This window comes from Pan paniscus, chromosome 2, assembly GCF_029289425.2.
Source record: "Pan paniscus chromosome 2, NHGRI_mPanPan1-v2.0_pri, whole genome shotgun sequence".
Taxonomy (NCBI): Eukaryota; Metazoa; Chordata; class Mammalia; order Primates; family Hominidae; genus Pan; species Pan paniscus.
This window is the reverse complement of record NC_085926.1, coordinates 19,399,333-19,414,746: the sequence shown is the minus strand read 5'-3', so window position 1 is coordinate 19,414,746 and position 15,414 is coordinate 19,399,333. Positions and strand designations below refer to the sequence as shown.

At 34.3% G+C, this 15,414-nt stretch overlaps 1 protein-coding gene across 4 annotated transcripts in view; it reads right to left on the bottom strand.

The window, feature by feature from the left end:
• KCNH8 (potassium voltage-gated channel subfamily H member 8) overlaps positions 1-15,414 on the bottom strand; it is a 398,058-nt gene that overhangs the window by 94,673 nt on the left and 287,971 nt on the right. For all 4 annotated transcript variants that reach the window (XM_055109557.2, XM_034955949.3, XM_008951643.5 and 1 more), the window contains 3 exons: positions 13,909-14,106; positions 1,755-1,954; positions 651-900 (listed from right to left, as the gene is read on the bottom strand). In XM_055109557.2, coding sequence (XP_054965532.1) covers positions 651-900; positions 1,755-1,954; positions 13,909-14,106 — 648 coding nt within the window. The remainder of the gene's footprint in view (positions 1-650; positions 901-1,754; positions 1,955-13,908; positions 14,107-15,414) is intronic.

Sequence of the window (15,414 nt, the reverse complement as noted above, 5' to 3'; positions counted from 1 at the left end):
CAATACATTAACTCTGCATGCCATTTTTGTCAACTGCCTTTTATATTTCAATGAAGACCAATTATGTATTAATATTGAGAGTCAATTCTGTGGCACAAAATTTTCACAATATATCTTGTAAGTTTTCTTTAAGGAAGTAAAAAGAGCCTATAGTCACCTTGACAGTATTAGGTTAATGACTGCTATGAGAGCTTTTTCTTGAAACATAGTCACCTTTGCTCTATTTCTAGTACAGGTACAATTTAATTTTTGTGTTCTCTGAATTAATTTTCCACAAAAATAAATGCCCTCTTAAAACTGAGCAGCTATTTCACCAGAAGGCAGTATATATCATGATTAATAATTTGGCTTTAGGAATAAAAAATAACTGAGTTTATTTTCTTACTAGGTGATCTGGGCTAGTTAACTAAAGTACTATTTATTCATGTCTAAAATGGAGATAATATTTATACTACTGGATTTTTTTGCAAGAATTAAATAATATGTTGGATATAACACGTAGGCACACTAAACTCATATGAGGAATACTCCTGAGTTCATGTCTTCATCTGTTCTTTTCCTACTCTCAATAGCAGTTTTTTCCCCCATTTCATCTTCTTAATTTATGCTCCAGAGTCAAATTTCATACAAGTTTTTCAATTCAGACCTACCAAGAATAGCCAGCACCATGCTGTCTTTAAGAACTTCCATGGAGCCCGAGCATACAAAGTAGATGGCCTGCAAAGCATCCCCTTGACGCAGCAGATACTCCCCCGGAGCACAGAAAGAGGTTTTGATGTGTAGAGACAGAGACCTGAGGCAGCCCCGGCTGGCACATTCAAAAAGGGACAACTGTAAGATCTCCTTGTTCAAGTGCATAGTGATGTCAGAACGCAGTTCATCTGGAAAGTCTTTCAAAAGCTGTCAGAGAAGATGAAGGAGGAAATCAAATTGGGGTAAGTGTAGTCTAACTGATTTACTTTGCAAGACAGCAGGGATGCTCTTCCTACTGTCTCCTGCTGTTTGGCCATCCAGCATACAGAAGAGGAAATCTAAGTATGTATAATCCTGGAGAGATTTTTCAGTGACTGTGATTTCAATTATGTGCTACTGAATAATCAGCTGATAAGAAGTCTGGAGAAACAGAACAAATTTAAAAAGCCTCTAGCAGGAAAACATATAACTCATTGTGACTTCCTTCTCACAGAGAGTCCTAGTCAGGACAGAAGATATGGAATTTGGACCCACTGGTGATTATGCGAAGAGAGGAGAAACCAATTAATCACTACTAAAATGTTGGTTACAGGTTTGGCTGGTGGGTTGATGAAATGGTTCGTTGATTTATATAATACTGTTTTTATAGTGGCAGTCTGGGGTGTTTCTGGAAGTATAAAGATAACCCCTTTGATGGAATTTTTTAACTTTATTGATGTTAAGGGAAACAGAAACTTGATTAATATAATTATCCCAGATTACACTGTTAAATTATCATAAGAATTGATTCCTTCGAAAAGAGACAATAAGAAGGAAAATAAATCCACCTGATTGAATAAGCAGCAAGTTAATATAAAACTTCGGTCAATCCAAATTGGCATTGTGAAAACACAAGCCAAAGCAAGTGAAAGAAGATGGATTGGGATTCATGAATAATTAAAAATGTAAAGGAATAAAGAAGTTGGTATGCTTTTCACTTCTGATACCTGCATTAGAACATCTTGCGTTTACCTTAGAATATGTGCTTTCTGCCTGAAAACAACATGAGAAATGAACATTACCTCATTTGAATCTATTCCATTGTTGACTGACCAGGTTGTTTGAAAATATTCGAGCATCCTCTGCTTGAGTTGTTGGGGCAAGTGATGGACACGGATGAAATCTTTCAGATCCTTAGTTCTAGTGTGATAGAGGGACCATCTGGAGTACATCCTCTGTATGATTGCTGTCACGTTTCCAAACACCAAGGCGTGCATCAAGGCTAGAAACAACAACATAGTATATAATGGAAGAGAAATGTGACGTGAGGCCCACCACGTAAATCTAAATTTACAGTTTATCCTGGATCAGAGCAGAGTGTGGTTACGTGGCCATGTTGATACAGCTATTTTGGTACAAGTATTTTGGTACAGACAGTGTGTCACAGGGTACATCCTGAAGCAGTCACTTTGATTCCATAAGGCTTGATCCGAGTAAAAATATCTTTAAAAATACTCAATCATATGCAAAATAGGCCCCTTTGATTTACGTTTAACCTGCTAGCTGCCATTCTGGTTATGAGAAACTTTTATTTGAACTCAATTTACATCTATATTATTTTAATAGTTATGTATAGTTTGATAGTTACAATAAAATAGTCTTCATTGTTTGATAGAAAAGCTATAAAGTTATAGTTTAATAATTACTTTTATAATAGTAATGAATGAAATAAATTTTTGAAATAAGTCTATTTTAACTAGTTAGCCTTTGTGGGAATTTTAGTCTCACCCCCTCAAAAAGCCATCATTTAAAATTCGTTTTAGAATATTAAATATGAAACATTTATATTAATGCAGATATGGAGGAAGTTGTTAAAAATGTAACTGAGGATTTCTTGAGCAGTGTGAAGCTCCAATACCCAGCCCAACCCCAGCTCTGCAGTTATTTTAATTTTGAGGGAGATATTGGAAAATTTGAGACCATTCAAGAAACAAATGAATTCACAGACAAAAAGAGGTATTCTGCTTAGAGTCCTTGTTGCCACCATGAGATGCACCAGCAGGATATATTATATATATTATATATATTATATATATTATATATATTATATATATATTATATATATATTATATATATAATATATATTATATATAATATATATATATTATATATATAATATATATATATTATATATATAATATATATAATATATATAATATATATAATATATATAATATATATAATATATATAATATATATATAATATATATAATATATATATAATATATATAATATATATAATATATATATATTATATATATATATCTTGTTTCAATGAGGTTTGTCAACCAGATAGTATTTAACCTCCAGTTTCTTGCTAAGCCTGCCCTTTGAGCCTGTCTCAAACCTACCATCAAAGTGTAATGACATGAACAATTTTGTTCACCAGAATTTGAGGGCATATGGAGATTTAGGGTGGGTATTTCTTCTGGAGAACAGTAGAGTGAAAGGATGGACCTCACTTTCCGGGAATTACCCACTTTGGGAAGCATCTAGGTATCATCAAGTCAAAGAAGGTATGACAGGATTTTGCACTCACTAGTCATTAGCAGAATGAAACCGAAATGGTTTCTAAACCAGCAGATAATCCAAGGCCTTGGACATACCTGGAACTGTGAAACTGAGAGAAACATGAGGGTCAAGCACGTTCATATTTATGGATAATTCAACTCTAAGTAATATTCAGATTTTATCCCTGATCCTTATTCTGGGACAGGATTAGGAATGAAGTATGAAGCTTATATGTTGGGTAAAATCATCTGTTTCAGTAATTTGGGGCTTAAAAAAAGACTAAACATTTAGTAGCTTGTCTATTAGGATCTATCAAAATGTACATGTACAAAACCTTAGTGCCCAAGGAGCTATGTTAAAAATTTCTTAGCATCATAATGGATACATTGGTGCAAATATGTCAACATATTATTACTTCTATCTTCCTATTTCAGGACCTCCCCAATTCAAATCTTGTTCTCCCCCTACATTTATCAGAAATTACCAAACACTGGCATACTAACTTAATTCTAATCTCACATTGGAATTAAAATTATTTCCTAGGTAATACATAATTTCTCTATGGAATAATGGTCACTATGTCTATAAAATCACTCCCTTCATAACAAGACCTCAGTATTTTAGAAAAGCTACTAGAATAGGGTTAAACTTAGGGTCTATATACAAGAAGCAATATAATGTTGCAGAGAGAAGATGAACTTCAGAATCAGACAGATCTGGATTTGAATACTGATTTTGCTACTTCCTAATTGTGTGAACTTGGTAGGTTACATAATTCCTTTAAACAGATTCATGTTAAATGGGCATACTCATTATGTTAAATAGCCCTTACTCATAGGGCTATTTCAAGATTTAAAGACAAATGTATTTTTTAAAAAGTGCCTAGTATATGTATCAAAAACAGTATTTGCTCAGTTTATGTAATTTTCCTTATGAAAGTGAAACATGTTATGAATTTTCAGCATGCTCAGTGCAATTAAATTTGGGGAAAATGACTCAGATTTAAGGTTTTCCTGCAACCTCTTAAATAGTAAAGAGCGGCTCTTGGTAGACATAACTTATTGATGAAATAAATTCAAAACATACTCAATAAATGCTTGATACACGCAAGAATGTATAAGTATGTATTATTCCTAAATGTTCAAAAATTAAATGTTTCCCAACAGGTCAAAAATATTCCACGAAAAATATATATCGTGTAACAACTAAATGTTGGATTTGTTCTTTGTAGATTCTAAATAGAGGTTCATTCTTCTGTATTGTTTTAGAAGCACAGCAGTTCTGATGCTTAAGTCTTTTATTTGGAAGATAAGAGCTCTACTTATGATAAACACTCACCAAAGAAAAGAACTGATTCTGCTCCAAGTCAAAGAAATTAAACATCGATTTCAGGCACCCTTAATATACTTATGGGCTAAGTGTTTGGAAGCCCTACCATCTTTAACACTATGTAATAGTCTTTCCATGGAGATTAAATCGAGTACAGAGAACAACTCTGTTTCATTTATTTTAACACTGCTTTCCTTAATTATGTGTATGATTTTAACTTTGCTTTGCTAATTATAATGTGTAAAGCACTTAAAGTAAGAGAAGTAATATGTTCAGATTATTTAGCATCCTAGTTGTATTTTATTAGTAAAATGAATTACTGGATTAATTGTAGCATTCATAAGTGTTGTTGAAAAGTACTAGTCTATGTCTGAGTCACCACAATTTCAAAGTCTCATTTCAGCATAGATAACTACTTCTAATTTAAGTAGTTAAAAAAATAAAATTCTGGTCCTCATAGCCTTTCATTTTCCAAAGTTATTATGACCATTCTGTCACTGGTTATCATTTCACCCTGGCAAAGAATGTGTGTAACTGTCAGGAAACATCATTCCATCTGTTATCAAAGTTTGACTCAAGAACTTCTATATCCAGGTCAGTTTGGAAATTATCACTTACTTTTCCTTTATTTCTAGCAAATTTGATGTATATAATTCTTGAGTGTTAGACCTGCTGAGTGTGTGGGCGTCTCTTTTTTTGTGTGCTGGAGTTTTGCATAAAATGCATTTTGTAAAATCTCATCTCAGTATCAGGTCTTGGAAGGAACCTCAACAATTGGCATCTAAGAAGAAAGTAAGCAGTTCTCAAATGAAAGAAGTGCTTCTATAGAACTGCCTGGCTTTTTCTTTCTCTTTCTCTTTCTCTTTCCCTTTGTCTTTTCCTTTCTCTTTTCATTTCCTTTCTCCTTTTTCTTCCCCCTTCTCTTTCTTTTCCTGAATTTTGGACAACACTTATCTCCTGGAGTATAACATCATTGCTAATTACTTTAGCCAACTATTTTGCAATGGCTTTGGAGGCTAAGTAGGGGGTGTTTTCTACTGATATAAAAGGAGGCCAGAGCTCAGGTTTTGGGTAATCTTAGCTGCCCTCCTTCTCTTTCCCACCTCCTCATTGCCCTGGAAATTTCCATTCTTGGTTATAAGTACACTGGCTTGTGGATGGCAGATGGCAGAAAGAATAGAGATGAGAAAAATTTCTTAAATAATGAATTTAAATGGCAGTGCAAGGACATCTTGAGAACAGCCTGAATTTGTGAACACAATAGCTCATCATATGGGTCCAATAAAACTATGTCAGGGTAGTGTGTGTGTATTCAGTGGGGGGACCTGAGGGAAGCCTTGATTACTTTGTGATAATAATGCTTCACTGAAACTGAATATGTTCTCAGTGATGAACGATCTTTACTAGGAAGCTTTATCCAACCTCCAAGGCTGTGCTGATGACTCTATCAACTGGGGCAAACTCATTAGGTGACTATAAGCAGTCACTGCTTAGTATGAAAGAATTTTTAAAGACATGAGAAAATCTTTTCTGTATATTTTGTCTGGTTGTGAAAAATATGAATAGTTATACATACATATTTCAAAAAATAGTTATATATGTATGGAAATTCTGGAAAACTATCTTTTGATAATGAGACTATGTGTAATTTTATTTTTCTCTTTGTTTTCCAGTCTTTTCTAAATGTGCATTATAATAGAAAAAAATAGAAATAACAAAGGACATCATCTGCTTAAGTACCTATTTCCATTATTAAACTGTGAACTCCTTGAAATAAAGTATCATATCTTAGTCATCTTTGTTTTCCCTGCATCTAGCACAGCTCTTGGCATAATTTAAGTATGCCATAAATATTTATGGAACTGCAATGTGCCTCTGGTAGTTTGATACTTTCTTTAAAAAGTTTTATAATTGTAAGCAAATGGTTTAGAAAATCTATGATAAATAGTCCAGCCCCAAACCCATCCCTTCATCCCCCTCTCACTCGCTAAAGTCAACCTTTTAAAATGATTTTTTTGGGTATTTTTGCAGTTATCACCAAAATTTTGGACAATATAATTGTACTCCATTGCTTGACTCATTATTGTTAAGACAAACCTAAAAACAATCTGATATGAAAGGCAAGAACTTAGCTCACTATTACCTAGCTTCTTAACTCATGCTTGATATATTATTTTTAGCTCATCTATTAAAATTTTACAAGGTAAAATTAAAATCAAAGATACATACAGAACAAGTTACACATTTGCTAAATGTGAAGCTCATTGAGATTTTTCAAAGTAAACATAGCTATAGAATCACTACCTCCCACCACCCGAGATAAATAAACCAAATATTAGTGTCCTGGAGGCTTCCCTGTGTCCCCTTCACAATCACTAACCAATCCCTTCACCAAAGGTAACCACAGTTACCAATTATATTACAATTAATAAGCTTGGCCTATCTATAAACTTTCTCTAAACAAAATCATAAAGTATGTACTTTTTTTCTGTCTGGCTTCTCTGTTGAGCATTGAGTTTGTACGATTTATCCATAAGGTTCCATGACATAGTAGTTCATTTACTCTTATTAGTGTATAATGTTCTCTTGAATAGGTATTTCACAATTTACTTATTTATTCTCCTATTAATGGACATTCCCAGTTTGAGATTCTTACAAAAATGCTTTTATAGACATCTGTGTATATACCCTGAAGTATATATGTATGCATTTCCATTGGTTATACATTCAGAAGTGGAATTGTTGAATCACAGAGTAGAGGTATATTCAGATATGGTAGATGTTGACAAAGTTGTATCGACTGACATGCCCATCAACAGTATAGGAGAGGAGGTCAAGGTGTTTCATTATCCTCTCAAACACTTAGGGTTGCAGTGTTTTTAAACATATCATTTTGGTGAACAAAAATGGTATCTAATTTTGGTTTTAATTTGCATGTTACTGATTAATGATGTTGAGCACCTTTTTATATGTTTGTCATCTACTCAGGTATTGGAAATCTACTTCTGAGGTGTTTTTTTCAAGCTTTTGCCCATTTCAGGGCGTTGATTGATTTTTTTCTTATTGATTTAACAGTTCTTTATATATAGTAGATGAGAGTCCTTTGTCAGATAAACATTTGAAAATATCTTCTCCTATCCTGTAGTTTCTCTCTTCACATTTATAATAAGGTCTTTTGATAAAAAAGAAGTTCTGCAGTTCAATTTATCATTCTTTTCCTTTATGGCTAGGGCGTTTTGTGTCATGATTAGGAAACCTTTGCCAAATCAGAGGTCATAAAAAATATTCTCCTATATTACCTTTTAGAAGTTTTATTGTTTTCCCTCCTAAATTTAGGTCAAAATCCACCTGGAATTAATTTTTATGTACAGTTTTAAGAGGGACCAAGGTTGTCTTCCAACAGGTAGATATACATTTGGCCCAACAACATTTACTGAAAGTAGCATCCGTATCACAAATGAAGTGACAACATATGTGTGAGTCTGTTTCTGAACTCTCTTCTATTTCATTGGCCTATTGGTCTGTTATTGAACAAACACCATAAACTCTTAATTACTGTAACTTTGAAATACATTTTGATATCTGTAGCACAAATCTTCCAATTTTGTTCTTTTTCATGATAGCTTTGACTGGTTTTAGCTCTTCTCCACTGATTTTTAGAAACAACTTGTCAATTTTCAAACACACCCACACACAAACACACATCTACTGGAATTTTTATTGGGATTGCATTGAATCTTTAGGTTACTTTGAATACAACTGATATTTTCGCAATGTTGAGTCCATTGTTAGCAACCATCACCATTGTATATCCTTCCATTATTTTCTCACTAATGTTTTGTAATTTTCTGTATAGAAGGCTTACAAATTTTTAGTTATAATTATTCATACATATTTAATTATTTGTAATCATTTTTTATATTTTATTTCTAATTTGTTACTAGTATATAGAAATGCAATTGATTTTTTGCATATTGATCTTGTGTCCATAAACATTATTGAATTCACTCATTAATTCTGATATTCATCTGAAGCTATTAGAATTACTTATTTGTTTTGGGTGTTCTCAAAGTTCACATGGTTTTGTCTATGTATAATTTTTAGAAACTATTTTTGCTTTAAATCTCTCTGATTTATAGTTTTAAATATTCCTCCCATATATTAGTGGTTTGTACACTCCATAATTACAGATGCCTATATGGAAGTTTATATGGCATCTTAAATGAAAACTTTATATATACACATATATATAAAGTTTATGTTTATATACATATACACACACATATGTGTATATATATGTGTGTGTGTGTGTGTGTATGTATATTTATATATATATATAAAATAAAACCTGTACAACTCCTGTGGAAATTCTGGTGGGTTCCCAGAGGACTCCTAGGTGGATCCATTCAGCATTTTTTCACCCATTTCTTCTCACTGAGCAATATTATCTCTGTCCTTGATAATTATCTGGAGTTTTGCCAGTCCCCTTTCTCATTTAATATTGCTACTGCCGATTTTTCTAGTATATTGCATCCTTGCCATTAGCAATTTCATCAGCCTTGTGTGGGGGATTCCTAGTGAGATACCCTAGATTAAGTCTATGGTAACACAAATTTTAGATTTTTCTTTTTAAAAATAAATTATTTGTTTATATTTATAAAAATTAAGTAAACAAAATAAATTTATAGTACATAATAAAATGAATATTTTAGAAGAAGTTTGCCAGGTCTTAGTGAGTCCTGGATTTAAACTCACTAAATCTCTTCTGCCTTATGTCTAAATTGGGGTATTAATAATCTCTATCTCACAGTATTATGAGAATTAAATGAACAAAGTGCTCAATAGTGTGAGCTCTTATGATTAGTTCTCAACATTTTACAATTAATTAGTTAATTAGGAAATATTAAAATGCAGGCATCATTTTTCCTAGCCAGGGTAATTTTCACAATAATATAAAATTATTTCCCCACAAACACAAATATGTAAAGCTTTAACTAATAAATTCAAGTCACTTAGATGGCATTTGACTTTCAAATGAATAGTTTCCTAAGTGCTGCTCGGGTCACCTAAATTTTTTAATGCCACTTACCAATGAGCACTGATTTTTCACCAGGACATTTGCTCAATAAACATTCAACAAACAAGAAACAAAGTGACATTATCAGATTATTTCCCATATCTTTTGGCCTTGTGATCAGTGTCGCACCTACCTACAGAGAACAGCAGGGAATAGTTTGTGCATTAACAATTTTTGATTCAGTACTACTCACAATACAGTAAGTGGATCAATAGATCATAAGCTCAATTATCTTATGGATTTTTTGAAATGTCAAATTAGTAGAATTAGGCTTTGAGCATTTCCCAAAATTATCATCAGGAGTAGAAGAAACATGGGCAAGTATTAAATAAGTATAGACTGTGTTTATCTGCAAAATGCTTGTGATTTTGCTTGGCTGAAATATGGGATATCACAGAGAATGGAAATTATAAAAGTCATAACGCTGGATATAAAACAGTCACCACAGGGCCTGGCACATTGTAGCTCTTCAGAAAATGAGAATTCCTGTTCTCTGCTCCCTAGGCTGTCACTGCTCTACATCAGCCAAGAGCTTGTTACAGTTGCTGCAGCCCCAGCATGCTACTTGAACAACTGTGCCATGGCACTGTCTTTCCAAGAAACTCTCACTGCTTCTGAACTTCCTAACTGATGTGGCACTTAGCATTTACTGCCTGGTATCATTAAAACTCTTTCCACATGTTTAAGCCCATCTCCTCCAAACTGGATCATAAGCTCTTTGAGGGAAGGTTTGTTTTTATACTTCTTTGATTTCACTGTATGCTGCGTGATCCATTGCTTAAGACCCACACACTCATATCACATCTCTCATGCAAGGAAGCCTGTAGGAGCCATCTCCTATTATAAGGTTCAAAACTCAAAGTGATATCTTGAATTAAGGTCATTAAGAGGACATGCTAAAACAGGCTTTGAGGGGAATATTGTGGGGCAGAAAATATTAACAGAACTTTAGCCTAAGAAGAATGCTTACTTGATCAAAGTAGACTTCAACATCTCCTAATACTCCATCACAGCAGTCTTATAGTTCAGTAAAGTTTCCCTTTACATATTTAAGGAGAGAAGTAAGTATTCACCTGGGTTCAAACCTTGCATCTTTACTAACTGGTTGTGTGGCATTGGGAAAGATACTTTAATTCTCCATACTTTAGATTTGTCATCTGAAAAATGTGGATAATATCAATCTGCATCAGTTGGAAGGTTCAGAAGAAAGAAATTACACTAAATATTTCAACAGCAGTAATTCAGTATAGAGAACTGGTTTTCCTGGGGTTGGAAGGCTGAATAAATAAAAAGGGAGCATAGAGGTAACATGGACATAGCAAATGTAGAAGGCTTAACCCTTAGGGCTGGATACACAAAGGGAAGAAGTGCAGTTATCAGAACATAGAAACACAGAGCAGGAGCTGTGAGGAGTGTCAGGGAGCCAGGGTTCTCTTTGGACAAGATAGTGCCCCTGACTGATGCAAGATTGTCTGAGGAGGTCCAATCAGTTTGGTTCTGAGAATGAAGGCTGAAACCACCTGCTGCTGCTGAGGTGCCCGCCTCCACTGAGGGAACAGCATGCACACCAGAGCAGGCAGTCCCTCCTCCCCTCCTCCTGCCTGCCAGTCTTCCCTTGGTTCCTCCCATAAGAGAAAGCAACTGAGATCAGCTAGCGAAGAAGAATGAGTTTTGCAGAGTACAAACCCCAGCATTACAAAGCAAAATAAATAAAGGTGGGTTTGGAGTCCAGAGAAAATAGTATAATAAATTGTCTGTTTGTTATATGAAGTAATAATAGTGCCAACCCCAAAGATTTGCTTTAAAAATTATGGTATTATGTCAGAACACTTAGAACAGAGAATGGAACATAAAAACAACTAATAAATGTTCACTATTTATTATTGTATTGGTGTTGGCATATAATAGACATTCAGTAAGTATTTGGTTATACACTTGGTATGGTTTGGCTGTGTCCCCAACCAAAATCTCACCTTGAATTGTAGCTCCCATAATCCCCATGTGTTGTGGGGAGGGACCCAGTGGGAGGTAGTTGAATCATGGTGGCAGGCTTTTCCTGTGCTGTTCTCCTGATAGTAAATAAGCCTTCCAAGATCTTATGGTTTTATAAAGGGCAGTTCCCCTGCACGTGCTCTCTTGCCTGCCACCATGTGAAATGTGCTTGTGCTCTTCCATTGTCTTCCACCACGATTGTGAGGCCTCCCCAGCCATGTGGAACCGTGAATCCATTAAACCTCTTTTTCTTTATAAATTGCCCAGTCTTGGATATGTCTTCATTAGCAGCGTGAGAATTAACTAATACAACATTTGAATACATAAATGGTTGAATCAAGCCTGTTATTTTCCTTCCTTTCTATTGTGCCTCTATCTAGCTAGTTCTCTTCTTCTTGCTTAAAAAAATTGCATGCAATAATTCATGTTATCAAAATTTTTTTTAAAAATTATGTAAAATGCTATATAGTGAAAAGTCTTCCTTTGAATCTGCTGACTCTTATTAAAATTTATTTATGTATTAACAAGCAATATACATATGTTGGTTCTCCTTAGCCTGCTTTCTACTGTTAGGGATTTCTCTACTCTTTTTAAGTTTGTTTCTTTCTGTCTTTGTCACTCACTCTTCTTCTTTCTTTTGCCTGCCTGCCTGCCTTCCATTCTTTATCTCTCTCCCTCTCCTCCCTCTGTCTCTTTTTGTTTTTTCTCTCCACTTTTTCTTCCTTCCCTTCAGTTCCTTTTGCTTTCCTTCTTTTTATCCTTTATGACTCATTATATTCTTTGCAATATCTATTCCCTTTTTTCCCTTGAATTTTATCTTTGTGCATAAGATGGCTTTGCTTTTTTCTTTTACGTCTTTGCTTAGCCATTTTAGCTTATCTTTAACCTCTGTTATTATATCTTTTCTAAGATACTTTTTGTTTGTGGTCTTCTTTAATAACAGCAATAACTTTATTAATATATTTTGAATTATTGTCTGTTGTTAGCATGATCTCTGCAAATATGAATGGTCCGTGTGATTCTTTGTGAGTTGAGCCTTCTCTACTTCTCCACCAAACTTGCTCACTTGGTGCTCTTACTTGCAATAAAGGAGGGTGATAGCTTTTGCACTTTGGATCATGAACCTCATACTTAGGAAGTGTATTTTTGTTGATGCTTTCTGAGATTTGACATGCTAGACCCTCTTGTCAAGTCTTCCCATCTCTCCTCACGTTTGCCATCTATGAGTCTCAGTTTTTGCAGACTTTATGTATATTTATGAATCATAGCTGTCTCTTAGTTAAACAGAATATTGAACTTACTGGCTTTAAAAAATATGCTTAATGCTTTAAAAATGTGATTTCTTTGAAGAGAAATATAAAATGCAGATTATTTCATTATGTTCATATAAGAAATATTTGTTCCTGTTTTTGATTGTCATAAAATTCTCTAGAGAGCATTTTGGGCAAATTTCCTAATTTTTTAATGTTTTGAGCTTTCCAAAGTAAGTGTATTTGGGGCTTTCATTCCAGGAGTGGGGATAGATGTTTGCTGAATCAACCACCCTCTTTCATTGAGTCTTATAAAATGAGTTGCCTAGGGAGAGAAGTGCGAAGACTGAAAATACAATTCACATCTAAATGAAATTTGTTTTGTTATTGGGAGAAGTACTGCTGGATCTTACTAATACCCTTGCTTTATAGAAAGCAATGATATTTATGGTCATATAACATTACATCAGAGATAGAAAGAACCACAGTTGCATCTTGCCTAATACCTCATTTGAAAGATGAAGAAACTGAGTGAAGAGTCCGAAACAGACTTGATCCATAGTTTCAAGGCCACAATGTGGACCAGAAAGAGGGCATATGTAAAAGTAAGTTGGAGGATCTAGGAAAATTCAGGTTCTAAGCCACTGTCCAGAGTACATATCCTAGTGGGGTGTATTATAAGTTTGCCTACATAGCCACCTCTTACTTCATCTTACCTTTGCAGGATAAAACAGTAAGCTGGATGAGGTAATGATTCTACATAAGAGGAGCCCCACGTGTTAATCTTGCTCCATTCTTCTTAAATGCATGCTCTTGTGTGTTAATCTCTCAAGTCCTTTTTTACATGGAACCACAGAGACAACTACAGCTTTGCATCTAGACTGTCTAATTAGTGCTTTTAGAATCTTCCAGTGTTAATCAGTTCATCTGTCTTGTATTTCAGGACAGAACAAACAGGCAGTGACAGTTAGGTAGGCATAGTTCCTCTTCTTAGTATAAAAGAAGATGCTCTCTTACCACCAATCAGCATGGTGCAGATGGAGAAGATCTTTTCTGCATCTGTATTAGCAGAGACGTTCCCAAAACCCACGCTGGTGAGGCTGCTCAGCGTGAAGTACAGAGCGGCAATATAGGCACTTCGGATCGACGGGCCCCCCAAGGTATTGTTGCCATAGTATGGAGATTCCAGTCTCTTTCCCAACTCATGAAGCCAACCTGCAAAGGAGGAAATAAAGCAAATGAGAGAAGAAAAAGTAAAGTCTCAGTATTAACACATGGGAGTAATGATAAATGAACATTTGGGGAGGTAATAATTTGCTCAGAGGAAGAAGAAGGTAAAAAGGAAATTAAAGGCAAGCTATTAGATTTCATTCTTTAAAAGTGAAAATATAATTTTACTCATGCTGTTCTCTATAATACACACAGCATATAAATATGAATTCCAGAGTGGATTGATGGTCAAAGCTAAACAAGTTACTCTAATGCAAGAAACAAACTGCAGGGATGGCTACTCTCAGAAACAGTGTTGTTTATTTCACTTGCCCTGTTAAGCTCATCTCATTTGGAATTATAAGAAGAAACAAATAAATTGAGTAAATATTTTAAAACCCAATGTGATGATAAGTTACAACAGCCATAAGTCTAGATGTCAGAGGTGAGAAGTCTAGAAGTCTAGGTGAGATAGACTTTATTTCCATTCTGTAAAACTCTTCCCCTTTGTATTCACTTGGGCAGGTATCCAGTTGTTTTACAAATCTCAGCTCGTGTTACTTTACTCAGGAAGCCTTCTCTGCAGTCCCACTTCGAAATTAGGGTTGGAAGGGGGAAAACTTGCACAAGTAATGAATACTTGTAATCTATTAGAATTGAAAGCCCCTCTACAAACTGTTTTATGATACTATGTATATATGTGCCAAAATTTATCAAATTAAATGCTTTATAAATATGTATAGTTAATTGTATATTAATTATGCTGTCAGAAAGCTGTAAACAACCTATATTAATAAACATGAGAAGATAGCAAGTATAAGCTTAATAATATTATCTAGAATTTAAACACAACACAAAAATCACTTTAAAATTCTTTATTGAAAATATTTACCCCTTAAGATTTTATATTTTATAATTCTTTCTCTCTCTATGTGTGTGTTGCAACAAGCAATAACAATGCAGCTCAACTCATAAGATTCATAAGGATTTTTGTAATGGATACTAACTACTACTTTCTAATAAACACTTGATTGAATGACTGCTCAAGAAGAGATGAAAAACCATTACACTCTTAAGCAGTAATAATATTATCATTATCAACTAAGCTTATATATGATAAAACTGTGCTAGGTAATTAAAATGCAAATTTGAAGCAGCTGGGAATTCCTTGAGACCAAGGAGAAGTGCTTAAGGGCAAGTACTGTGCCTTATTCCTTCTGTGTTGCTAGAGTGTTTTTCAACCTTTAGCTTGCATCAGAAACACCTAGAGGGCTTGCTAAAGAGGGTCCGAACCAAGAATTTATTTGGTTGTTT